This window comes from Hypanus sabinus, chromosome 3 (genome assembly GCF_030144855.1).
Source record: "Hypanus sabinus isolate sHypSab1 chromosome 3, sHypSab1.hap1, whole genome shotgun sequence".
Classification (NCBI taxonomy): Eukaryota; Metazoa; Chordata; class Chondrichthyes; order Myliobatiformes; family Dasyatidae; genus Hypanus; species Hypanus sabinus.
Window position 1 is genome coordinate 67,813,131 of NC_082708.1, and position 27,965 is coordinate 67,841,095.

Sequence of the window (27,965 nt, forward strand, 5' to 3'; positions counted from 1 at the left end):
TGGGATCTGTTCCGAAGGGACGGTTTAGACCTGAACTGGAGTGATACTAACATTCTTGCAGGAAAGTTTGCTCATGCTTCTCAGGGGGGTTTAAACTAAATTTGCAGGGTGCAGGGATCCAGAATGTGAGAGATGATAGCGAGATGAAGAATAAAGGACAGGTGGGGACTACATTGTTCCGGAATATTAAGTGTGTAGTAGAGAAAGGTGAGGCGGAACAAGTGATAAGGAGGACACATGTACAGAGGGATGGCCTGACGGAACATGGAGTTAAATGTGCAGAAAGAATAAGTATATTTAGGAAGGACAACAAAATCAAAGGGGTGTATAGCCCGAAAGGAGTTAGGGGAGCTGGGTTAAGCACAATAGGCAGCGATTTAAACAGAGAGAGGAGAAATGGGCTAAAAATTCTATATCTGAATGCACGAAGTGTCAGAAATAAGGCGGACGAGCTTGAAGCTCACGTGCGAATGGGTAACTATGATGTTGTTGGGATAACGGAGACATGGCTGCAGGGAGACCAGACCTGGGAAATGAATGTACAAGGGTATACGTGCTATTGTAGGGACAGAAATGTGGGCAGAGGGAGAGGGGTGGCCCTGTTGGTGAGGAATGAGATTCAGTCCTTTGCAAGGGGGGACATAGGATCAGAAGAAGTAGAGTCTGTGTGGATAGAACTGAGGAACAGTAAAGGCAAAAAGACCCTAATGGGTGTTGTCTACAGGCCACCAAACAGTAGCATGGATATTGGGTGCAAGTTGAATAGGGAGTTAACATTGGCATGTGGCAAAGGTAATGTCACAGTAGTTATGGGTGATTTCAACATGCAGGTGAACTGGGAGAATCAGGCTGGTGCTGGACCACAGGATAGGGAGTTTGTAGAGTGTCTACGGGATGCATTCTTGGAACAGCTTGTACGAGAGCCGACCAGGGACAAAGCTATTCTGCATTTAGTGTTATGTAATGAACAAGATTTGATAAGCGATCTTGAAATAAAGGAGCCATTAGGAGGTAGTGACCATAATATAATAAGTTTTTATCTGCAATTTGAGAAGGATAAGAGTAGATCGGAGGTGTCAGTGTTGCAGTTGAACAAAGGAGACTATGGAGCCATTAGGGAGGAGCTGGCCAAAGTTAACTGGACGGATATCCTAGCAGAAAAGATAGTGGGCAGCAATGGCAGGTATTCTTGGGAATAATGCACAAGGTGCAAACTCAGTTCATCCCCCGGAGAAGGAAGGATTCAAAGAGGGGAAAGGGGTCACAGTGGTTGACAAAGGACATCAGAGATTGCATAGCATTAAAAAAAAGGAAGTATGACAGAGTTAAAGTGAGTAGGAGGACAGATGATTGGGAAATTTTTAAGGAAGAACAGAACTTAACTTGTTACATACCCCGTAACTGGGTCACTTACCAGCAAAGATGGAGACGTCCGTTGAAGTCTGATGATACTATTTTTAACAGTATTTATTAGTAAAAATACACAAAAATAATATCAATGCAAATATACAGATAATATAGATCGTCAATACTAAATCTAAAAGTGCGGGTATAATAATAATCAATAAGAAATAAGCTCAATCGTTGTCTAGGGGATAATATATTGTCCGATGGAAAAATAAAGTTCACTCAGTTCATGCAGGCTGCAGCCTTTGGGGACCGCTGTGTTGCAATGGTTGGAGAGAGAGAGAGAGATTTGGAGAAAAACTTGCCAGCTTTTCTTTTTATGATTTCGATCCATCAAGTGTCTCTTTTGTCGGGGCCATTCACTTGTGGCCTCTCCTTTAGCTAAACCGTTCTTCCGTGGTGAGCCCGCCACCCTAGTGAGGGAAGACGCACACGAGCCCCCCACCGGCTGTCACTATTAAACGCTGTCACAGGATCTCTAGAGTTTCTCCTGGTGCGTCTAAAGGGGTTGTTCCCCAGACCCCTCTTTTATCCTTACTCACGGGGTCTCAGATGTCAATCAGGTTGGGATGATGCAATCCCTCAACCAGCCCACTCTGGTTGTCCCCTGAGGGGTTTCAATGAATAGTACAGTACTCAATACACAATTCCATCTCCAAGAGACAATGACCATTATCAGCAGTTCTGTTTCACTGAGGTCAGGACACATCCCAAACCTTGTGTATTCTGGACGTCTCTCTCTCATTACCTGGGTCTCAGACCCAAATTAATAGCGATCTTGCGATTCTCAAAAAGGAGGGGGCGACTTTGTACCCTTCAGCCCCTCAGAGTTGCATCACATTCGTAACAAACTAAAAAGGCAATACGGGGAGAAAAAATGAGGTATGAACGCAAGCTAGCCAGGAATATAAAGGAGGATAGCAAAAGCTTTTTTAGGTATGTAAAGAGAAAGAAGATAGTTAAGAACAATGTTGGGCCCTTGAAGAATGAATTGGGAGAAATTGTTATGCGAAACAGAGAAATGGCAGAAGAATTTAATAAGTACTTTAGATCTGTCTTCACTAGGGAAGACACAAGCAATCTCCCAGATGTATGGATGGGCCAAGGACATAGGGTAACAGAGGAAATGAAACAGATTGGCATTAGGAAGGAAACAGTGATGAGTAGACTGATGGGACTGAAGACCGACAAATCCCCAGATCCAGATGGTCTACATCCTAGGGTACTAAAGGAGGTGGCCCTGGAAATTGCGGATGCATTGGTAATCATTTTCCAATGTTCCTTAGATTCAGGATCAGTTCCTGAGGATTGGAGAATGGCTAATGTTATCCCACTTTTTAAGAAAGGAGGGAGGGAGAAAACAGAGAACTATCATCCTGTCAGCCTAACATCAGTAGTGGGGAAGATGCTAGAGTCCATTATTAAAGATGAAATAGTGGCATATCTTGATAGCAGTGATAGGATTGGGCCGAGCCAGCATGGATTTACCAAGGGTAAATCATGCTTGACTAATCTATTGGAGTTTTTCGAGGATGTAACCAGGAAGTTAGACAAGGGAGATCCAGTGGATGTAGTGAACCTCAATTTTCAGAAGGCATTTGATAAGGTCCCATATAGGAGATTGGTGGGTAAAATCAGAACTCATGGCATCGGGGGGAAGACATTGACATGGATAGAAAACTGGTTGGCAGATAGAAAGCAAAGGGTACCGGTGAATGGGTGTTACTCGGAATGGCAGGTGGTGACTAGTGGGGTGCCACAGGGCTCGGTATTGGGACCACAGCTGTTTACAATTTACATCAACAATTTAGATGAAGGCATTGAGAATAACATCAGCAAGTTTGCTGATGATACTAAGCTGGGTGGCAGTGTGACATGTGATGAGGATGTTAGGAGAATTCAGGGTGACTTGGATAGGCTGAGTGAGTGGGCAGATACTTGGCAGATGACATTTAATGCGAATAAGTGTGAGGTTATCCACTTTGGGAGTAAGAACAGGAAGGCAGATTATTATCTGAACGGTGTAGGGTTAGGTAAGGAAGAAATACAAAGAGATCTAGGAGTCCTTGTTCATCAGTCACTGAAGGTGAATGAGCAAGTGCAGCAGGCAGTGAAGAAGGCTAATGGAATGTTGGCCTTTATTACAAAGGGAATTGAGTACAAGAGCAAGGAAGTCCTTTTGCATTTGTACAGGGCCCTTGTGAGACCACACCTGGAGTATTGTGTACAGTTTTGGTCTCCAGGGTTAAGGAAGGACATCCTGGCTGTAGAGGAAGTGCACAAGGTTAATTCCTGGGATGTCCAGATTGTCTTACGCAGAGAGGTTAGAGAGACTGGGCTTGTACACGCTGGAATTAAGGAGATTGAGAGGGGATCTGGTTGAAACATATAAGATTATTAAGGGATTGGACAAGATAGAGGCAGGAAATATGTTCCAGATGCTGGGAGAGTCCAGTACCAGAGGGCATGGTTTGAGAATAAGAGGTAGGTCATTTAGGACAGAGTTAAGGAAAAACTTCTTCTCCCAGAGAGTTGTGGGGGTCTGGAATGCACTGCCTCGGAAGGTAGTGGATGCCGATTCTCTGGATGCTTTCAAGAAGGAGCTAGATAGGTATCTTATGGATAGGGGAATCAAGGGATATGGGGACAAGGCAGGAACCGGGTATTGATAGTAGATGATCAGCCATGATCTCAGAATGGCGGTACAGGCTCGAAGTGCCGAATGGTCTACTTCTGCACCTATTGTTTATTGTCTATTGAGAACCCAAGTGCAGGACACTGGCACGGAGACTGAGTTGGGGATGCTGGCACAGACGTGAACGTGGAACAGCAAACCGGAGGAATCTTGACACAGAGCTCTGATATGGAGTCTTGACGTGGAGACAGGGTTTTCATGGATTATCTTGAAACTGGAGCTGAACTTAGAATTAATGGTTCTAAGTGGTAGGGAAATGAAGTTATCACATGGGAATAGACCAACGAGCTGGTGACTAGTGGTGTGACACTGGGGTTCTTATACTGCAGTTCCAGGTGTGCCGTCATCAAAGGGAATTGGCAGCAAATGGGAAATTAAACAGTCGGAATCAAGGCATAATCAAAGTAAATTAGGAGCAAGCTAGGAAATTAATGATCGGGAGCATGACATTACCACACCCCCCAAAACAGGAGCCTCCAGGCGACCCACCAGGCTCGTCCGGATGGTCCCGATGGAAATCCCAGATGAGGGAAGGGTCCAAGATGAAGGAGTGGGGAATCCAGGAATGTTCCTCTGGGCCATATCCCTCCCAACTGACCAGGCTCTAGAGACCCCTGACTCGGTGGCACACATCTAGTACTCACCAGATGGTGTACGCTGGGTGGTTGTCAATGATCTGGGTGGGTGGAGGAGCGTTCAGCAGGAGGGCACAAAGGGCTGACAAATACTGGCTACAACTGGGAAACATGGAATGTAGGATGGATGTGCATAGATTTGGGTAGTTTGTGTCGGACCGCTGAGGGGTTGATAATGCTCTCAATCTCGAATGGTCCCAGGAAACGGGGTGCGAGTTTCTTGGGCTCATTCTTGAGAGAGACATTTTTAGAAGAGAGTCAAACTTTCTGCCCAGGCTGACAATCTGGTGCAGGAATCCAATGACGATTGGCAATCCTTCGGTTATGGTCAGTTGAGCAGAGCAGGGCCACGCGGGTGTCTTTCCAGATCTTGTGGCACCAGCAGAGATGGGCCTGAACAGAAGGCACAGCAATGTCATCTTCATGAGTGGAGAACAGAGGGTGTTGGTGACCAAGGGAGCATTCAAAGTGAGACATTCCGGTGGCAGTGCTGACCAGGGAGTTGTGGGCGTACTCAACCCAAGCCAGATGGGTGCTCCAGGCAGACGAGTTGTTGGCGGTTATGCAGCACAGTGCTACTTCCAAATCCTGGCTAGCTTGCTCAGTTTGACCGGTCGTCTGTGAATGAAAGCCGGACAACAGATTAACTGATGTTCCAAGGGCTTGACAAAAATTCTCCAAACTTGAGAGACAAATTGGGGACCCAAGTCAGAAATAATGTTTGAGGGAGTACCATGAAGGCAGAAGACATGGTGAACAAGGAGGTTGGCTGTCTTACAGGCTGTAGGGAGCTTGGTAAGGGCTACGAAGTGCATAGCTTTGGAGAAGCGGTCCACCACGGTGAGTACGGCCGTGTTCCCATGCAAAGGGGATAGTCCAGTAACAAAATCCAGGGCAATGTGAGGCCAAGGATGGCTAGGAACAGGTAAGGGATGAAGCAATCCAGCAGGTGGCTGGTTGGTGGCTTTTCCCTGGGCACAAACAGAACAGGCAGAGACAAAGGAACAGATGCCAGCTTCTATGGAGGGCCACCAGAAGTGCCTTTTCAGGAGGGACAGAGTCCAATCGATCCCAGGATGGCAGGTGAAACAGGACATGTGCCCCCACTGGAGGACCTGAGATCAAATGGAATCGGGCACAAAGAGGCGACTGGAGGGCCCGTTGCCCGGGTCTGGTTGAGTCCGTTGGGCCTCTTTGACTGTGGCCTCAATCTCCCAGGTGAGGGCAGCCACCACACAGGATGGCGGAAGGATGGTCTCGGGGTTGGGATGGCCCTCCTTGGAAATGTATTGATGGGGGAGAGCATCGGGCTTCCCTTTCTTGGACCCCGGTCGATAGGTAAGTATAAATCTGAACCGACCAAAAAATAATGCCCAACGGGCTTGACAGGAATTCAGACATTTGGCGATTTGGATACATGCAAGATTCTTGTGATCTGTCCGGATGATGAACGGATGTTCCGCCCCCTCCAGCCCGTGCCTCCACTACTCCAAACAAGTTTGACTGCCAGTAACTTCTGGTTCCCTACATCGTAATTTCATTCGGCGAGGGACAGCCAACGAGAAAAGAAGGCGCAGGGATGGAGTTTTTGGTCTGGGACGGAGCGTTGGGAGAGGACTGCTCCCACAACAGAGTCGGAGGCGTCGACTTCCACAATGAATTGACAAGTTGGGTCAGGTTGGACCAGGATGGGAGCGGAGGTTAAACGCCCCTTCAGCTCCGAGAAGGTAGCGTCCACCTCAGGGTCCCAGTGAAAAGGGGTCTTAGGAGAGGTGAGTCGAGTAAGGGGCACTGCCAACCAGCTGTAATCCCTGATAAACTGGCAATAAAAGTTTGTGAACCCCAGAAATTGCTGGAGTTGCTTGAGTTTCGTGGGTGTTGGCCACTCCACGAGCGCCTGGATCTTTTTAGGATCCGCCCTCACTTGCCCACTCTCGAAGATGTACCTTAAGAAACTGACTGAAGGAACGTCAAATTCACACTTCTTGGCTTTTATGAGTAGTTTGTTCTCCCAAAGCCTCTGCAGAACCTGACGGACATGGTGGATGTGTTCCTGAAGATTGCTGGAGAAGATTAAAATGTCATCCAAATAAACAAACACGAAGCAGTTAACAAAGTCTCTCAGGACATCATTTATCAGAGCTTGAAAGATGGCGGGGGCATTGGTGAGGCCGAATGGCATGACCAAGTATTCGAAATGACCAAGAGCGGTGGTAAATGTTGTTTCCCACTCATCCCCCTCCCTTATCCTGACCGGATGGTAGGCACTTCTTAGGTCTAACTTGGAGAAGATAGTGGGTCCATGAAGTGGTTTGAAAGCAGAGTTGGTAAAAAGAAATGGACATTAGTTCTTTACAGTTATGCTATTTTGGCCTTGGTAGTCAATGCAGGGGTGCAGTGAACCGTCTTTCTTCCCCAAAGAGAAGAAACATGTGCCAGCAGGGGAGGATGAGGGTTGGATAATGCCCGCCGTGAGAGATTAATTTAAATAAACCTCCGATGCTTCCCTTTCTGGCCGGGACAAATTACACAGCCAACTGGTGGGTAGAGGAGCTCTGGGGAAAAGGTCATTCATAGGGACGGTGTGGAGGCAGGGAAAGAGCTCATTGCTTGCTGAACGCCTCTCCCAGATTGTGGTACTCTGCAGGAACCTTGGATAAGTCAGGGGTTTCAGCAGCAGACACGGTGGCGGTGATTCTCACAGGTCAATTGAAGTCAAATGGAGTGACAGGACAGACTCCAGCTGGCTATCTTCCCAGTGGACCAATCAAAATGGGGATTGTGACAGCTTAACCAAGGATATCCAAGAATGATAGGAGCTTGAAGGGAGGAAATGAAGTTAAATTGTACCTGCTCCCAATGGTTCCTGGAGAGAATTAGAGATATGAGTGGTGTGTAGTGCGTGACCTGGGCCAGAAGTCTGCCGTCTAGTGCCCAGGCTTCCAGAAGGGTGCTCAATGGCTCCCAAGGAATTCCGGCCCAGGAAGCTATGTCTTCATCCAGAAGATTGCCCTCAGCACCGGAGTCCACTAGAGCAGACAGAGGCAGGGATTGTTTGCTGTAACATAAAGTTGCCGGGATCTGCATCCGAGTTCTGGGGACGGAAGGGAATGTTGTCTGGCTCACCAGGATCCCCCTTTCTGCTGGTGAGCCTTCCTTCTTTGGCCAAAGGGGACAAGTAGCTTGGAAGGGGCCAGACTGGCTGCAATATAGACACACCCCTGATCTCAGTCTCCGAAGTCCCTCTGTGGGAGAAAGACGGTTCTGTCCCAGCTGCATGGGTCCTCTCCCCAGGGTGGTGGAAACGGCAGGGCTGGGAGCTATTCTAGGAGCAGGAGGAGAAGAGAAGCTTGTGCTGGTGGGAGACAGTACAGAGCGCCATGGGGTGACCAAAGGTGTAGGACATCTGGTCCTCTCTCTCTGATGTTCTCAGAGCCGGTCATCCAGCCTGGTGGCTAAGGAGAACAATGAATGAATACAGACTGGACTCCTTTACCATGTAACAGAGGCCTTGCCAAATTACCTCCTGGAGTGCCTCATTATTCCACCCCAAGTCGGCCACTAGCATCCGGAACTCCATGGAGTATACATCAACACTGTGTGAGCCCTGATAGAGGTGAGTAGATGCTTAACAACACTTCTAATGTGGACGGATGGTCAAAAATCTTCCTCATTTCTGAGATGAAGATGGAGAATAACGAGCAGGTCTCTGGCTGATTATCCCAAATCGTGGTGGCCCACGCTAAGGCACTTCCTCGCAACAACCCCATGATGTAAGCTATCTTTGATCTGTCCATGGCATAAGTGGACGACTGCTGCTCAGACACCAAGGAGCATTGCAGCAGAAAGGCCCAGCACTTCCCCAGATCCCCAGCGTAGGGTTCTGGTTCAGCTACGTGCAGCTCTCTTAGTGGTCACGTTGTCGACACATAGGGCATTGCCAATAAAGGCTGTCTGGGCTGGTCAGACAGTGATCCCGAAGTGGACAGATGAGCAGATACTCGATCGACCTGTTCACTGACAGAGAACAGAGGTTCTCCATGACATCCCGGAGCAGCTGATCGTGAGGGCCCAGTAGGGAGCTCTGGCTGGCAAGGGCTTGTTGCAGGGGATTTGTGACCGCTGGCTTCATTATGGCCAGTTCATTCCGTTGCACAGAGTGATTGAGATGAACCCACGTGCAGGACACAGGCACGGAGATTGAGTTGGGGATACTGGCGCAGATGTGAATGTGGAACAGCAACCCAGAGGAATCTTGACACAGAGCTCTGATATGGAGTCTTGACATGGAGACGGGGTTTTCTGGAATATTTTGATACTGGAGCTGAACTTAGCACTAACAGTTCTAAGCAGTCGGGAAACAAAGTTATCACATGGGAATAGACCAACGAACTGGCTTCTAGTGGTGTGACGCTGGGGTCCTTATACTGCAGTTCCATATGTTCTGTCATCAAAGGGAATTAGCAGTAAATGGGAAATTAAGCGGTCGGAATCAAGGCATAATCAAAGTAAATTAGGAGCAAGATAGGGAATTAACAATCGGGACCATGACATCTGTAGATGTGAACTTCCCACTGTTCAGGACATTTACAAAGACAGGTGTGTAAAAAGGGCCTGAAGGATCATTGCAGACCCAAGTCACCCCAATCATAATCTGTTCCAGCTGCGACCATCAGGGAAATGGTACCGCAACAAAAAAGCCAGGACCGGCAGGCTCCGGGACAGCTTCTTCCACCATTAACTCATTAACTAATTTACATGCTGACACAGTGGTATTTATATGTTATATTGACTATCCTGTTGTACATACTGTTTATTATAAATTAATATAAATGGCACATTTAGACGGAGACGTAACATCAAGATTTTTACTCCTCAATGATATGAAGGATGTACGTAATAAAGTCAATTTAATTCAAGTAACATCTACCTGTGTGTCACGGGGCTGACTGAAGAGTTCAAATGTGCCAAGGTGAAGCTTGCGGTAACTCTCTTGGGATCTTGTGACGGTGTTAACCGGATCCTGCATGCTGGACCGTAATAGGACGAAAGTGGTGTCCAGAAGAGTCAGTAAAACAGACAAAAGCAGCACTCAGGTTCGCAGATATGGTGGGCCAGTTGTAATCTGGAAGAGGGAGCCTTGGCACAGGCTCAAACAGGCCCACTTGGCAAAAGGCGACAACACAAAAGCAAAGGGAAACTATGGTGGTGGAGAAAGTACAGTGACAGAAGGAGCAGATGAGGTATGCAAAAGCAGTGTCTCAGGCCAAACAGGGACAGTGGATGAGGTGGGAAAACATTGAGAAAAAAAATTCAACTGGAAAGACTTTTGGGAAAAAGAAGGAAGGAAAATTAGCTTCCTTATAAGAGCTGTTCATGATGTTCTCTCAACTCCCAAAAATCTGAACTAGTGGCTTGGTGAAGAGCCAGCTTGTCCACTCTGTAGAAAAACAGCAAACATCAAGCAGATATTCTCATCTTGCAAAGTAAGCCTCGCCCAAGGAAGATACACATGGAGACACAACCAGGTCCTCAGATGTTAGGCATCCATTGTGGAGAAACAAAAGCTGATCAATAACTCGAAGCCTCTTATGACTGGAAGAACCACCATCCCTGTTGTCCGTCAAAGACAGGTAAGGCCAGCCTCAGTGACACAGTTGGTGTCAAGCATTCTGGAGCCTGCTCATGACGGGAACATGCCTGGTGACCTTAACAAGAGGTTAATATTTCCCCTGGAAATAGCCACTACCACCCGCAGACCAGATTTGGTCTTGTGCTCTGGCAGTTGTAGTAATCTCAGAGCTCACAGTGCCTTGAGAAGGGGCAGCCTGCGAGGAGTACGAGCAGAAACATGCAAGGTTTGCTGAGCTGGCCACCGATGCTAGGCAGCATGGATGGAAGGTGCAGATTTTCCCAGTAGAGGTTGGCTGCAGAGGATTTGTGGCCGCTTCCATGGTCAGATCACTGAAGGGATTGGGAGTCTGAGGCCAAGGCAGCAGCAAGCTATAAAAGAACTCTCCGAGGCAGCCGAGCAAAGCAGCCACTGATTATGGATGAAGAGGAGTGACGGCAGCTGGGCCCTAAAATGGCCCACGGGTGGCCAGATGTGAAGGGGGGTGCACCTGGGACACTGGGTTGCACTGTTGATGTAGTGCGCTTAAACTGATGAAACACCTAAGAAGGGGGGTGCCCACCTGATGACCCCTGGGAAGCATTCGCCACCCACCAAGCCCCACCTCAAAATCTCTATGCTATGACCCAGTAAGGATCTGCATCTCAAAGGGATTGAAACATCTAGTCTTATGAGCTTGAACTATTGCTTTGACAATTGGAACAATGTTCGAAGGTCATGTTAAAATATCAGAGAGCTCATTGGACAGGCAGCAGAAAGAAGGCTGTTGTGTGGAAATGGAAGTTTGAGGAGAATTGGGCTCGATGTTAAAGAGGAGGTAGGGTACGTTTGAGAGAGAAAATACCCAGTGAGGCCAGGGACATGGAGGGACTCCCAATTTTAATAGTACAATTGTATTTGAATAGTTTCAGGGTGACCCTAATGCAACTCCTAGCCAATAGTTGGAGGTGATAAGCCAGAGTAGAAGGGTGTTTGTGTGTGCAGGGGGTGGGGGTAATGAATGGATGTGCATAGATAGGCTTGGCACTCAGGATGCAGAAGATGCGGGTCCTGAATGGTTTGTAGTTAATGAGCAGAATGATAGTGGTTGTGCGAGGTTATGGAATAGTGATGCGCTGCAAGAGTTAGTGATCACAACTGCGATAAGTGAGAGATAGAAGGCTGCTGGATTGAGACCTTGCAGAAACATGGCTCCAGGACAACACCCCATGCATCTTCAGGCCATGCCACTCAAGAACCTGTGCTAATATTATTTTATGACAGTATGTGCTTTCATAACTCTATGCACTGTGTGAGATTGTAAGGATTATGTTTTGCACCTTGACCCAGAGGAACAACGATTCATTCAACTGTGTGCATGTGTACGGTGAATGACAATTGAACTGAAACTTGAATTTGAACACTTCCACTCCTCGTGCCTCAGCAGGAGTACTTAAAGAAACAGATCTTCAGCAGTTACTATGGATTGTCAATACCTTGAGCCTCACTAAAGTTCAGTTATGATGTAGCCCTGAGGCTGCTTAGCAAAATAAGAGCCAATTGTATTATGGAAAAGATACTAGAATAGATAGAAGTTTGGCTGACTGGCTGAAGGCAAAGAGTGGGAATGACCTTTTCTGTTTGGCTGCTGATGGCTAGTGGTGTGCCACAGAGGTCGGTGCTGGGACCACTTCTTTAACGTTGCATGTCAATGATTCCAATGAAGGAATTGTTTGTTTTGTATCCAGATTTTGGACAATATAAGGATAGATGGTAGGGAAGATCGTATTTAGGAAGCAGGGTGCCCACAAAAGACCTTAGACAGGCTGGAAGAACGGGCAAAATAGTGGCTGTAGGGCAGTGTACAGTCGTGCACTTCAGCAAAAGGAATAAAGAAATACATTATTTTGCAAATGGGGAGAAAATTCAAAAATCAAGGTGCAAGGGGACTTGGAAGAACTCATGCAGGACTCCGTGAAGGTTATCTTGCAGGTGGTAAGGAACGCACTAGCAAAGTTGGCATTCATTTTGAGAGGACTAGAATACAAAAGCAAGGATGTGATGCTGAGGCTTCATAAGGCACTGGTCAGACTGCACTTGGAGTAATGTGAGCAACTCTTTATCTCCAAACGTAAGAAAAAGGAGAGCACAGAGGGGGTCCATGAGAATGATTCCAGAAATGAAAGGGTTAACATATAAGGAGTGTTTGATGGCTCTGGGCTGGAGTTTAGAGGAATGAGAAGGACCCCATTGAAAGGACTGGATGGAGTGGATGTGGAGCGAATATTTCCTATGGTGGAGAATTATGGGACCAGAAGGCCAGCCTCAGAATTGAGAGCCAGCTTTTTAGGATAGAGATGAGGAAACATTTCTTTAGCATTAAGGAGGTAAATCTGTGGAGTTCATTGCCATAGACAGCTATGGAGGGAAAATCAATGGGGATACTTAAAGTGGTGTTTGATGGATTCTTGATTAGTAAGGGTTTCAACAGTTACAGGCAGGAGATAGGGCTTGAGAGGGATAATATATCAGCCATCATGGAATTGCAGACATACTTGATGGGCCAAGTGGCCTAATTCTGCTCCTAGTTCTAATGGTTTTATATCACATGATCTGGTTGCAACCTGTGGGCTTGACCCTCCCTATCAGGCTTCACTGATTGGCAATATTTAAACAGCATGAAATTGACACCGCATAGCCTTGAATTGTTTGCCATTGTTATATTAATACCATACTCCACCAACAACCACTCAAGTTTCATTTTGCTTGAGAAACAGGGAGGGCAAGGGATCGGATTGAAGCTTTATACTTCGGGTTGCAATGCTATCTGTGGTTGGATTGTTAATGTTTTACCCTTCAGGGAATTTTTTTATTTTCCATCCCTCTAAGAAAGAATGCAAATTTATCAGGGATCTTCATGTTTGCATTGGATAATTCTAAAAAAAATTAAATTCTGCCATTGTGATCAAATTAATAGGTTTCACAGAAGGCACAAACATACATCAAGGAGAAAAGGTTAGAATTAGGTCTCCATTGTTGCAATGTGGGCAGGCAACTTCCTTATTTATCCATTTGTCTCCTCACTCAAATTGTATATAAAAAAAATTCCTAAAGCTTACTCCTCCACTCATCCTCCTCACCACTACCTCCACCAACCATCTGCATGTTATCACTCCTTGTGTCCAGTCACGCCTTCGATAAATCACCTTCTTCCAAATGACTACCAGGAGCACTGAAATCCACAGACATTTTAATTTGGAAAACCAAAGGAATAATAACTTTTTCAGATTTGTTTATAGGGGATTGTTTAATGTCTTTTACTCAGTTAGTGGATAAGTATGATTTATCTAATGCATACTTTTTTAGATATTTACAAATTAGGATTTTTTTACGTATTTTGCTTCCAAATTACCCCTCTGCTTATCCACCTAATATGATAGATACCCTTTTTTCAGGTTAAACCACTTCAAAAAGGACTGATAGCTACAATTTATAAATGGTTATTGAATTTACGAGTGATATCTAACAATAAAATTAAAGGTGCTTGGGAATTGGAATTTCAAGAGTTACTTTCATATAATCAATGGAGTAAAATTTTTCATTTGGTAAATACTTCATCTATTTATGCCTGTCATTCCTTGATACAGTTCAGGGTAGTGCTTTGTGCATATATGTCAACGGATAAATTAGCCCACATTTTTCCCAATATCAATCCTATTTGTTATAGATGTAATATTGAAGTGGCCACTTTAGCTCACATGTTTTGGTCTTGCATAAAGGTGGACAATTTTTGGAAAGATGTCTTTAAAACTTTTTCAAAAGTCTTGGATCTGGACCTACAACCAAATTTACTTACAGCTATTTTTGGGATTATTCCATCAGAAGCAAAATATATTCCTGTTTCCATATAGCGGATGATAGCCTTTTCAACTCTGTTGGCTAGGAGAGCCATTTTACTTAAGTGGAAGGATCCTAATCCACCCACTTTTTTTTATTGGCTTTCCTCCATCACCGAATTATAGGAAAGATGTCAACAAAATAGAGAGAGTACAGAGAAGATTTACTAGAATGTTACCTGGGTTACAGCACCTAGGTTACAAAGAAAGGTTGAATAAGTTAGGTCTTTATTCTTTGGAGCATAGAAGGTTGAGGGGGGACTTGATAGAGGTATTTTAAATTATGGGGGGGATAGATAGAGTTGACATGGATAGGCTTTTTCCATTGAGAGTAGGGGAGATTCAAACAAGAGGACATGAGTTGAGAGTTAGGGGGCAAAAGTTTAAGGGTAACATGAGGGGGAATTTCTTTACTCAGAGAGTCGTAGCTGTGTGGAACAAGCTTCCAGTAGAAATGGTAGAGGCAGGTTTGGTATTGTCATTTAAAGTAAAATTGGATAGATATATGGACAGGAAAGGAATGGAGGGTTATGGGCTGAGTGCGGGTCAGTGGGATTAGGTGAGAGTAAGTGTTCGGCATGGACTAGAGGGGCCGGGATGGCCTGTTTCTGTGCTGTAATTGTTATATGGTTATATGTCCTTTTTAACACAAAGTACTACCCCTCTCTGCTTTCCACAGGGGTCATTCCCTCCACAACTGCCTTGTCCACACATTCCTCCCCACAGATCTCCCACCTGACACTTATCCCTGCAAGCGTAAGTGCTACACCTGTCCCTACATCTCCTCTCTTACCACCATTCAGGCCCCAAACAGTCCTTTCAGGTGAGGCAACACTTCACTTATGAGTCCGTTGGGGTCATCTATCGCATCCAGTGCTCCCGGAGTGGTCTTATTTACATCGGCGAGACACGACGCAGATTGGGGGACTGCCTTGTCAAGCACCTCCACTCTGTCTGCCATAACAGATAGAATCTCCTGGTTGCCACCCACTTCAACCCTGCTTCACATTCCCATTCAGGTATGTCCATACATAGCCTCCTCTACTGCCATGATGAGGCCAAACTCAAGTTGGGGGAGCAACACCTCATATACCATCTGGGTTGTCTCCAGCTCCTTGGTATGAACATCGAATTCTCCAACTTCCGGTAGTTCCCTCCCACTCCCTTCCCCATCTCAATTTCACTCTGTCTCCTCCTCCAGCTGCCTATAACCTCTCTCATGATTCTTCCTTCTTCTCCTACACATAGTGCTTTCCCCTTACATTCCTTCTTCACCTTTCCTGCCTGTCCCCTCCCTGTTTCCCCTCCCCCACTCCTTGATCTTTCCTGTGATTGGTTTTTCACCTGGCACCTCCCAGCCTTCTCCTTTCCACCCTTCCCCCACCTTCTTTATAGGGTCCCTGCCCCCTCCCTCTTCAGTCCTGACAAAGGGTCTCGGCCCGAAATGTTGACTGTTGGTTTCCACAGATGCTGCCCAGCCTGCTGAGCTCCTCCAGCATGTTGTACGTGTTTTATGTCCTGTTTAAGTTTAGAGAAAATAAGAAGTCGGACATTTGATACATCCTTTACATTTCAAGAAATCTGGCGAGCTTTTATTCAATATTTTCATATGTTTTGATTTATTGATTTCTGTATTGACTCTCTTCCCATAATTTTTTCAAAGTTATGGATTTGATCAGGAAGTCTTTCTTTTCTTGGTTTTACTCTCAGGATGGACTGCCCAGTCTTTTTTTTCCCCTTTTTGTTTTTGTTTGTAGAGAATAGTGGGGTTTTTTCATATAAAAAATTTAAAAAGCTTTTTTTTCTTTTATGAATTGATAAGAGGAGAATTAACTATCTTTTTTCTTATTATACATGCTGTATCAGATTAATACTATGTATGATTTTGATAATGTTTATTTCACCATCCGTATCTATTGTTATTGATATATATATATATATGAGATAATTTTCCTCTTGTATATAATCAATAAAAAGATTGATAAAGAAAGAAATCCACAGACTTCATTGTACTAAAATGTTCATGGCTAAACGGTTTTTAAAGCCTTCAATGTATTCTGCTTTTGTAAAGTAGAGGGGATCATAAACAATAATTAATCCTCAGGAAACACAAGGCTTCACCTGGTTGTCTTTCTCAGGCTGTCAGAAGGATTTGGCTTCAAGCATCTCTAATGTTCAGAAATTATTGGAAACAATAGAATTAATGAATGAATGAACTAATGATAAAATAAATAAATAATATTTGAAACATTTGAAAAAATTAAAAATAATATTTTACTTATAAATACTGTACATTGAGGATATCAGTGAATTAAAAACATGAAAAGTTAATTTTAACTCATACTTAACTGAACTTATTGTATGAAAGAATATAGTATGTTCTAGATGCACTGACTATGAGGAGCCAGATGCAAAGTACATCCAGCTCATTTGTGAGTCCAGAGGTAGTACTCAAGGTTTCAAGCAAGCACATCTGAATTCTGCCATCAGTGTTGTGGTGCCGAGGTACAAAAACCTGGAATGCGTGTTATAAAATTCACAGTGTGGTCCTCCAAGCTGGCAGTCTGTTCTGGACAATTGTTTATGGTGTGACCATAAACATCAATGCATTGCCATGCTTGTTTCTTCTCATCCCATCAAATTGATCATGTCATTGAAATTCTTAAGTCTTTCCGGTCTTGCTTGACCTTTAAAACGGCCTATCTATCCATCAGCTAAACTACGTATTTACATTCCAATGCGCAAGTTACCTTTTCATCTTTTATTCTGTTTCCTAGGTGTTGTTGACTATGCTAAAAATTATTGAACATCACTGAATAATATGAAGCCACTTCTTGAATCACTAAACCCCTTTAGAAAAGGTCCTCCGAGTCAGGGTCATATATGACATGTGAGGGGAGTGCTGTTAACCTTTAGTGTTCTGATGAAATGTTTGCCCTTGTATTCTTCTTGGTGGTCGGAGTCATGAGCTTGGGAAGTTCTGTTCGTGTAGTCATGGTGAGTATCTCATTTTTGTAGATGTACATCACTGTAGGTATAGTCTACTGATGGAGGAAACTATGAATGATTATAACCATGAAACTCTGTTAGATCAGATTAGATTAGATTATTGTCATCAGGGAGCAATGAAATTCCTCCCTTGTCTTCTCCTTGATGTTCATTGACTTCAGCTTTATTGGTATTGTGACAATTGATTGTGTTAACTTGTGATCACATTCACATGTGGAGTTTAGTTATTTTATCCATGATTAGATCAGATAGGAGCTGAATGGTATCAATGAAACCAGATCTGTGAGTCCTGAATTGAAGAGAAAAGTCTGTATAAGCTATCTTTCACTTGGAAAGAGAGCTGGTGTGAAATGGATGAAGTATGGAGGCAAAAATGGCATATCAATATTTAAATCCACAGAAAGGGGAGGAAGTACAGGAGACAGAGTAAAATGAACCAGGGTGATGAAAAGACAAGGGTCTCTGAAGGAATAGGAGTCCCAGTCAGTGAGTTGTCCGTGAATCGGTAGCCCTTGTTAGCTCTGTCAACAACACTTTGATACTGATTGTAAATTTGCTGTTTTGAACATGCTGCTTTTAATGACCAGACCAATTTTCCACATGATTGAGTCAGATTTCTTGCACGACTTCAAGTCTCGATTATTCATCGTTCCGATCTTTACTGGAATACAAATGGCCTCAATTTTCAGGGATCACTCTATACCGAAATTCTTCCTTTTGCCTATTCATTGCCTATTATTCATTCCGGCACTGCTGCCATGGCTTTTTAATCCAGATTCCTTGGAATTCCCTCAGCATTTCTCCCTACCTGACCATTCGTTCTTCTCCTTACAGTATAAACCCGTTAAACTACCTCTATCTCTGTCTTAGCTTTGCTTTGCAAATTGCTCAAATTCTGCCGGAACTTGGTCCCAAAATCAACTCACAAGAAGTCGGATTGATATCCTAGTCTTGGAAAGTCCGGTGATTCCATCGGTTCAAGAGCCTCATTTGACGTTTCGAAGTATACGTGAATTCAGACCATAAATATCCATACATCTCCTTGTCTCGTCCGCATTTTGGGACACCAATCGTGTTTCTTTAAAATGCGCGTGATAACCTGGCCATTTGCCTGAGGCGAATGCAGAATTGCCTGTAAAGGCAGCTTCATTCTAGATTCTTATCTTAGAACTAGCAAAGAAGTGGAGGCAGGGTTGAAGGAGACTAATAATGAACATTATTGTGGGACGCTTCATTAAACTTCAAATGTTCTCTGCGGTTGCGGGCCTGGGGATTAAAGAAACACGTGCTTCCTGCCCCCATTCATGCAGTGGGCTTGTGATCCAGAACTCGCTTTGTGTCTCACGGTCCGATGAATGTCAGCTTGCCAGTTCAGGCATCCATTTCAACCTCCTGACTTGCACTAGGGCAAATTCTTAAAATTCTCTGATGTACTGGACTGAACACGGGATGTTGGATTTCCATTAAATTAATGAACTTCATAGCCACTACCTTTATTCTGCACAGAATCACTATAATATGTAGCATAGCGAAGGTGACATGCCTCCTCTGTTCCTAGGTACCGTATAAATCGACATATTGTATACACATACTATCTTTAAGCTATTTTGGATTTTGTTATCGAGTCTTCCTTTATTCTGTCTGGTGGATTCAATTGAAGATTGTTTGAGCTTCATTCATCCGAAGATCATTTGTTGAGTGGAATCGACAGACACTTCACTTTGAGAATCAGAGTACTTTCTGAAGTAAAGCAGGATTTATATAAATTGTTATACTAATCAATTATAAAAACGGTGCTCTCACACATACTTAAGCGCGAAATTAAAATAAAAAGACATTAAAAATCCCACGATGTGATCTGTGGTTAGGTCGTCATTTACGCCATCGGGGATGAAAAGATCTTTTCATTAATCCTGGGCATGTGATGTGAAGTCCAGGATTATAAATCTAAGCACTTGAATCCTCACTCTGAGTTGAGGCAGAATGCGATCATCCCAAAACGTGGCTGCTTTGTTTCTTTGCGTTCTGAGCCTTTGCAAACTTTCCTCTTCGCAATTCCCTCGGGCATGTACCTCTACGGACTCACTCACCAGGAAGGAGTGTTGCCCAGTTTGGATTGAAGATGGGTCCCAGTGCGGGGAGCTTTCTGGCAGAGGATCGTGTGAAGATGTGTCAGTGATCTCCACTCCCCATGGACCTCAGTTCCCGTTCTCGGGGGTGGATGACCGTGAAAACTGGCCAGCGGTCTTCTACAACAGAACTTGCAGATGCAAAGAAAACTTCATGGGCGTCCACTGTGGAGACTGCAGATTTGGCTATACTGGTGCGAAATGCACGCAGCAACGCATGTCTATCAGGAAAAATATATTCCATCTAACTACCACAGAGAAGAACCAGTTTTTTGCCTACCTCAACAAAGCTAAGTATACCGTCAGTGAAAACTATCAGATCGCCACAGGAACTTACGCTCAAATGAATAATGGTTCAAATCCCATGTTCAAAGACGTGAGTGTCTACGATCTGTTTGTTTGGATGCACTACTACACTTCCAGAGACGCTCTACTGGGTGTGTCCGGCGTTTGGCCAAATATTGACTTTGCCCATGAAGGCCCGGGATTCCTCACCTGGCACAGAGCCTACATGTTGTTGTGGGAACATGAACTCAGGAAGTTGGTGAACAATGACAACTTTACCATCCCCTACTGGGATTGGAGAGATTCACAAAACTGTACTGTCTGTACTGATGAGTATCTGGGGAGCAGCCATTCCACAAACCCCAGTCTTCTCAGCTTTGCATCCATCTTTTCTACATGGCAGGTACTGTGCAAAGAAATCTTTTATATGCACATTTATGTTCATATCTTTTTCTTCCTTCTAACTAATATAGAATGGTGACCAGTAGCAATCTATTTCTTTCATTGCTGTTTTGAATGTAAACAAGGGACTGGCCTGGCCCTAGAAAGATGGAATGGGGGCTCACAGGCATACTGTAAGCAACTGAGTAGATCACAGACAGTGTTGAGGGAACAAAACTCTAGTCTGTTTTTCCTGAGACATGAACAGATTGATTCTTAACCAGGATAATTTTTTATTGAGAATGGAAGAACCCTTAAACATCTGATTAATATCTTACTGTTAGAATTTGTATATAATTATAAATTGGATACATTACTACTGTTGTTCTCATTACTGTAGCTATTTTTCATTATATTCTGAATTATCTGGTATTTAAAATATAGCACTGCTGTACCTAATTAAGTCTGTGAAGTTTCTATGCCTAATTAGCTTTGGCAGTGTGCCAGTCACCTTATACAATCTGAAAACTTATGGACACTAAGCATGCCCAGCTCCATCTCACTGCCACATTCGTTAAGTCTTCCACTGACGTTAAGTTATCAGTCTGTTTATCTGAAATCTTTTAATGTATTTTATCTAATTAAATATCAGGAAGAGCAAAATCATTTACTGCAGTGCTCACTATAAAATCTGTTCAGTAAACTTTGACTCCAGCCCTCTCCATGGGAGTTGTCTTCAGGTTGACCCTTCTCATTTATTACTTTGCTGTTGTATTTGAACTTTATTGAATATCTGACCCACACACCCATGCCATTATAGAGCCATCCTAGTTCCTCCTCCATTTGAACCATTCACCCTGCTTTTCCATTATGCAAACTCAACATCTAAACTTCAGTCCTGTCTGGCCTCCCATTATTCCACTCTAAAACCCATCGAGAACTCTGGATCTGAATATTTACTATTTTGAAGTCTTCTTCACTGCAAGTCCATTGACTACTGGTTGCTCAATAGTTTCAATCCAAAATTCACTTCAGCAGTTTCAAGTTGATCTATAAACTCTCCTCCCTGTCTCCGGAAGTTCCCTCAAATCGACAAACTTACAATTAGGCTTTCTCCCTTCAAGTTCAGTGAGACATATGTTTGGATGAAAGGTCAAATATTTCTGGAAGATTATGAGATCACCATTGTTTGTCACATGTATATTGAAACATACAGTTAATGGTGCTGTTTGCACAAAACAAATAGTGAGCATTGTTATTGGTAATCCGCAAGTGTCACCACCCTTCCGATACCAACATAGCATGCCTACAACTCATTAACTCTAACCCGTAAATCTTTGGAATGTGGGATGAAGCCAGAGCACCTGGAGGAAACCGACATGGTCACAGGCAGAGTGTACAAACCTTTTGCAGGCAGCAGCAGGAATCAAACCCCAATCTTACTGCTGATGCTGTAAAGTGTTGCGTTACTGCTATGTTGCCGGGTCAGCCTGAAATCTGAGAGGAAACAGCTTCATTCAGAGGGCGGTGTGAGGGTGCAACAAGCTTCCAGTGAAAATGGTAGATACAAGTTCAATTGTAACATTTGAGAAAAATTGGGTTAGGTTCAAGAATGATTGGGGGTTTGGAGAGATATGGACTAGGTGCAAGTGGATGGAACAGGGCAGAAGATCAGGTCAGCATAGACTGGATGTACAAAAGGGTCTATTTCTACACTGTGGTTCTCTATGATTTTATGATCTTAAATCAGCTGTCCTTCTTTATTTGTTTGTGCATATCCTGAAGCTAATCTCTGGCCAGTGGTAGGCAGGCATGAAGTGCTAGGATCCCTTTCTCAGACCTATTGTCCTTTCTCCTTGCCATTCCTCAACATCTAAGCCTTTGCTGAAGCTCCTTGTGTCCACATTGAATTGCTCTGATTAGATTATCCCAGAGCAAGAAAGAGGTCACAGAATGGGGGACTACAAGGACACCTCCAGCTCCTTCAAGCACATGGCAAGAACGAAGACAAGCAGGTTGTCTATTTCCACTGTCCTTGATTCACTCAAGTTCACTGATTTGTAGACTGTTGTTCTTTCTGGCCAACGCTGCTCATTAACTGTTTGTCCCATTCTCATCAAAGAGGAGGTGATGTAGCATCCATACCAGGAACAGCAGACTTAAATCCAGTTACTTCCCCCAGGCAGTAAGGCTGATCAGCACCTCCACCTACAAACCTATCACCACTACTTTATCATTTCCTGACAGAGTCACTTTGTGAATTGTGTTCTTTAACTTATTGTGTTTTTTGTGCTGCATCAGATCCAATGTAACATCATTTTGTTCTGCTTTATGTTACGAACCCCGTAACTGGGCTACTTACCAGCAAAGATAGAGACGTCCGTTGAAGTCTGATGATACTATTTTTAACAGTATTTATTAGTAAAAATACACAAAAATAATATCAATGCAAATATACAGATAATATACATCACCAGTACTAAATCTAAAAGTGCAGGTATAATAATAATCAATAAGAAATAAGCTCTATCGTTGTCTAGGGGATAATGTATTGTCTGATGGAAATATATAGTTTGTTCAGTTCATACAGGTTGCAGGCATTGGGGACGACTGTGTTTCAATTGTTGGAGAGAGAGAGAGATTTGGAGAAAAACTTGCTGACTTTCCTTTATGATTTTGATCCGTCAGGTGTCTCGTTGTCATGGCTGTTCAAGTGTGACCTCTCCTTTAGCTAAACCATTCTTCCGTGATGAGCCCGCCACCCTGGCAAGGGAGGACACACATGAGCCCCCACCGGCTTTTGCTATAAAACGCTGTCACGGGATTTCTAGCATTTCTCCTGGTGCGTCTAAAGGGGTTGTTCCCCGACTCTCTTTTATCCTTACTCACGGGATCTCAGATATCAATCAGGTTGGGATGATGCAATCCCTCAACCAGACCACTCTGGTTGTCCCCTGAGGGGTTTCAATGAATAGTACAGTACTCAATACACAATTCCATCTCCAAGAGACAATGGCCGTTATCAGTGGTTCCGTTCCGCTGAGGTCAGGACACATTCCAAACCTTGTTATTCTGAGTGTCTCTCTCTCATTTCCTGGGTCCCAGACCGGAATTAATAGCGATCTTGCGATTCTCAAAAAAAGGAGGGGGCAACTTTGTACCCTTTGGCCCCTCAGAGTTGCTTCAGATTCGTAACATTTACACTTGTGAACTGGAAATAATTTTAAACAATTGTGAAGTTTGAAATAGTTGCTATGCAGTGTGACTGTCAGGTTATTTTTGTTATTAACTATTCCATGATAGAGGGATCATTGGAAAAATCAGCCTTTCTGGCCCATCCATACTTGCCCTTGAGAAAGTAATGGAAATCAACCTCCTTGAGTTTCTGTATTGCTTTCTGTAAAAGTTGTGAAAGAACTTCCATAATTCTCTTGGCTGGCAAGTTTCATGATTTAGACTTAACAACAAAGGCATAATATACTTTCCAAGGCAACACACACATAATGCTGGAGGAACTCAGCAGACCAGGCAGCATCAATGGAAAAGAGTAAACAGTCGACATTTCGGGCTGAGGCCTTTCATCAGAACTGGAAAGGAATGGGGAGAAGTCAGATTAGGAAGATGGGAAGTGGGGAGGAAAAAGTACAAGGTAAGAGGGGAAACTGGGAGAGGGGAGGAGTGAAGTAAAGAGCTGGGAAATTGATCAATGGAACAGATGAAGAGCTGAATAAGGGGGAATCTGAGAGGAAAGGACAGAAGACGATGGCAGACGAGGAAAGGGGAGGAGCCCCAGAGGGATGAAATGGGCAGGTAAGTAGAGAAGGTGTGACAGAGAAACAAGAAAAGGGAATAGTGAAGGAGAAGGGGGAGGCAAGTTCAAGAAATCGATTTTCATGCCATCAGGTTGGAGGCTATCCAGGTGGAATGTAAGGTGTTGCTCCTTTAACCTGAGTGTTACCTCATCATGGCAGTAGAGGAGCCCATTGACTGCCATGTTGGAATGGGAATGGGAAGGAGAACTGCAACGGTGGCCATCGGGAAATCCTGCTTTTTGTGGAGGATGGAGAGTGGTTGCTTGACAAAGTGGTCTTTCAGACTTTGTCGGGTTTCACCAATATAGAGGAGGCCCCACCAGGAGCACCAGATAGGGTAGATAACCCCTACAGACCTACAAGTGAAGTGTAACTTTACCTGGAAGGACTGTTTGGAGCCCTGGATGATAATGAGGGAGGAGGTATAGGGGCAGGTGTGGCACATTCCACTTGCAAGGATGAGTACCAGGTGGGGAATCAGTAAGGAGGGACGAATGGACAAGGGAGTTGGCATAGGGAGCGATCCCCACAGAAAGCAGAAAGTGGGCAGGAGTGAAAGATGTGCTTAGTGGCGTGGTCCTGTTGGTGATGGTGGAAGTTATGAAGAATTATATTCTGGATGCAAGGCTTGTGCGGTGGTAGGTAAGGACAAGAGGAACACTATCCTACCCTTTGTGATGGTGAGAGGACAGTGTGAGGGCAGATGTGTGCAAAATGGAAGAGATGTGGGTGAGGGCAGTGTTGATGGTGGAGGAGAAGCCCCTTTCTTTGATGAAGGAGGATATATTGCGTGCATTGGGGGAGTGGAGGGGCATGAATGGGTTTGCACTGGCAGATAGGATGAGGAGGAAGCTGATGGAGGTCCTCCCATGTCCATCCTGCTTCTGTCCTTGGAGGCAGTGCATCATATCCATGGATTTGGGAAGCGGTTTTGGAGGAGCTTAGGTAAGCAATTGCAACACATTTTGCAGCTGGTAAGTTCTATGGCAAGTGAGCAAAAGTTGCCAAAGCTCTCCTAATTTACAAGTTCCCATAGTAAGAATTCTCAGCAGCTGAAGCTTAGGAAAGGAGTTGGTTTGTAGAACATGTGTTGAGGGCTCTTTAGATAAGTGACTCAAGACACATTGTCTTGTAAGGATGTGTGCAGTGTTACTATCTTAAAAGTAACTAAGGCTCCTTGGCATAGCTGGTTCTTTCTCTATTAGAGGCACTGGCTACGAGATTGATAAGGGAGCAGTAATACAGAGATCTAAGTGGCAAGAGCATGTACTTCTCCCTTGAACTGTTATCATTATTCGAGAGCATCACCCCTCAGCAATTCCACTGCTCCTTTTGAAAATTAAATGGGGGCTGGTGTGACTCGTTTTAGAATTTCTCTCCACATTTCCTTTGTTTTCTTTCAGAAGCAGCATGATGCATTTCAAAGCAAGATAACAGTAGTTTGATTATCCAAAAAAAACTGTTAGAGCTATAATGCTAGACCAGGCATGGGCAAACTACGGCCTGCGGGCCATATGCGGCCTGTTAAGCTTTTTAATCCGGCCCGCAGAACTTGATGAAATTATATTAATAAACCTTGTTAACATTTTTTCCCCGCAATTCTGGCATTTTCCCAACAGATGATGCACTCTATATACATTTATGGCGACCCATTTCCTGGCACATCCGAACCGGCTCACAATTAGCCAGCGTTCCGGCTAAGGGAGATAGCCTGCGGGGATTTGCGAGCACAGACCTTTGGAGCCTGTGCGCAGGGGGGCAGGTTGAGGGAGGCTTAAAGTGAGGCTGGGGATTTCGAATAAAGTTTTTTTCTTCGACTGCAGTTACCGACTCCATGTCGTAATTTTAGCGCTGCATGTAGCACACCACTACACATTGACCTTTGTTGAGGTGCAGCGTATTACTCCACATTTGCGCTTTACTCTTTGTTCGGCTCGACCTATTTGTGTGAACAGGCGTTCAGCGTCAAGAACATCAACAAAGCCAGCCACAGATCCAAGTTAACTGACCAACACCTCAGATCCATCCTGAGAATCGCCACAACAAAACTAAATCCAGACTTTGATGCGCTGGCTAAAAAGGGAGACCAACAACACTGTTCCCACTGAAATTAAAAATGTCTCTTCATTGTGTTATGTAAAAAATGCATTTGAAAATATTTTTTTCAATAAGCCTTACATGTTACATGTCATTTCTGTTAAGTGATGGACATGAGTAGTGCGCAGGTGCACGTACGTTCTCAAAATAAAAAATGCGCTCCAGATCAAATAACGCGCTCCGCATACTGTTCTGTCTTTGTGCGGGTCGTTGTTGAGTTTTGGCACAGGGGACAATTGAATAAGAAGGAGCAGGACAAGTAGACCTGCATCTCCTACCGTTTTTGAAATAAAGACAGTCAGGAGGAGAGTGATGATGATAATATCTGGAAGGATAACAGAATTTTCAGTGCTTTAAAATAATAACTGTTACTATTAAAAAAAGCTGTATTTTATTCATTTAATTTTCAGTGTTTTAAAAGTCATTTCAATAAATAGCTAAATACCATGGGACTTCAAAGACAGATATTTTGTTGTAATGCATGTGTTCATTTTCAATTGAAATTAAAGCACGTTTTCTACATATCCCATGATATTTTATTTTCTCTTATGAGGTGTATTACCAAAACACTCCGTCCATCTGCTCCTGGTCCGGCCCCCCTGTCAAATCTTAGAACCCTTTGTGGCCCTCAAGTCAAAAAGTTTGCCCACCCCTGTGCTAGACTCTATCACTGTGGACTGCATGTCTGTGGAACTGGACACAGACTCTGTTGTTGATGGCATTGATTATATCCTTGATCTGAATACCAAAAACAAAGCTGAAAATGCATATAACATTGTGCAATGAGCTGATTGCTTACAGCCAGCATTCATCTGTAAACATCTGGAATATATTTGAAGTATATTTTTTCAATGTATTTAGTGAGCTGATCTTAGCTGAATGAGAACCAGCCCATCACATTCTATACAAAGCAGTGACTTCATAAAATACCAACAATGATTGATGGCTCAAAGGATTTGTCTTTGATTTCAACATTTCTCATAGTGGTTTTTAGACAGCAAGAAAAATCTCTTCTGGCTTTTAGAAGAAATAAAGCTGCAGCCTGATGTAGTGTAACAGATGAAATCAGAAGACGGGTAAATTGTATGTGCCATGAAAGTGACAGTCACTCTCCACTTTGATATAGCAGAGCTTTGTTCCGTTCAGCATAAGTGGTTGTTGGTTTGCAATGAAGTGAAGACAGCAGGAGAGAACCAGTAAAACATAAAACGCAACTCTGATTCCAAAGTAATACACAAACCATGAATTAACAAATAAATTGTATTTCCTTACAATTTATATTATAGATTGAATGACCTTAGTAAGCATGTGCTGGGATTGCAATGCTTGATTAACCTGGACTCATTTGTCCTGATGCAGAATGGACACAACATTAATGCTTTCGTTTCCATTACCTCGGTTTTATCATCCAGCCAGCACCAACTACACAGGAACACATCCAAGCAATTTGATTTTATGGATGGCTGGCACTAATTGAAGCTAACTGGCACAGTGAAAGTAAGCTTTGTGTTCCATCGAACCATAGAAATGTACATCACAGAACTGGGTCCATATGGTCCACCTCATCCATGCTGACCTTGGCACTAACGCTATTTACTCACAGAGACTTGTATCCTCTCCCCTTTCCTATCTAAGTGCCAGTCCAAAAGTCATAACCACAGACTCTGCCATGGAATCTGGATGCCCACTCAGATGGGCTGTTGGGTGGGGTTGGCAATCACACTCATGAATATGCACGTCCCAGCCAATTAGTGTTTCTCTCTGATTGTATTTAACTTCGTTCTTCTCATTTCACTCTTGTCAAATCTTGACCAACTAGTACAGCAACATCCTTGCTCTCTGCTTACCTTTGGCCTTGTTCTGGGAAAAAACGACTACCGCTGAGATTGACACTGTAAAGGAGTGGTATTTATTTAGTATTAAGTTACTCTATCCAAGCTGTAGTGTCAACAGTAGCTTTCTGTTTTAGTTAATGTCCCTATTGGCTTAGCATTTACTGTTTAATTCT

At 43.9% G+C, this 27,965-nt stretch overlaps 1 protein-coding gene and 1 long non-coding RNA gene across 3 annotated transcripts in view; one reads left to right on the plus strand and one right to left on the minus strand.

Moving 5' to 3' along the window:
• Positions 1-4,065: 4,065 nt before the first annotated feature.
• On the minus strand, positions 4,066-18,397 carry LOC132391418 (uncharacterized). The gene is made up of 3 exons (XR_009511202.1): positions 18,180-18,397; positions 6,684-6,800; positions 4,066-5,355 (listed from the first exon to the last, which is right to left on the minus strand). It is a non-coding gene; the product is annotated as an uncharacterized LOC132391418 (long non-coding RNA).
• A 468-nt stretch (positions 18,398-18,865) lies between these two features.
• tyr (tyrosinase) overlaps positions 18,866-27,965 on the plus strand; it is a 45,383-nt gene continuing 36,283 nt past the window's right edge. Inside the window, exon 1 of one of the 2 annotated variants that reach the window (XR_009511201.1) lies at positions 18,866-20,070. Coding sequence is in view for 1 of the 2 variants with exons in the window: in XM_059964596.1 (XP_059820579.1) it covers positions 19,237-20,070 (834 nt within the window). In the remaining variant the exon portion in view is untranslated. The remainder of the gene's footprint in view (positions 20,071-27,965) is intronic. The other variant, XM_059964596.1, reaches the window with a different exon arrangement.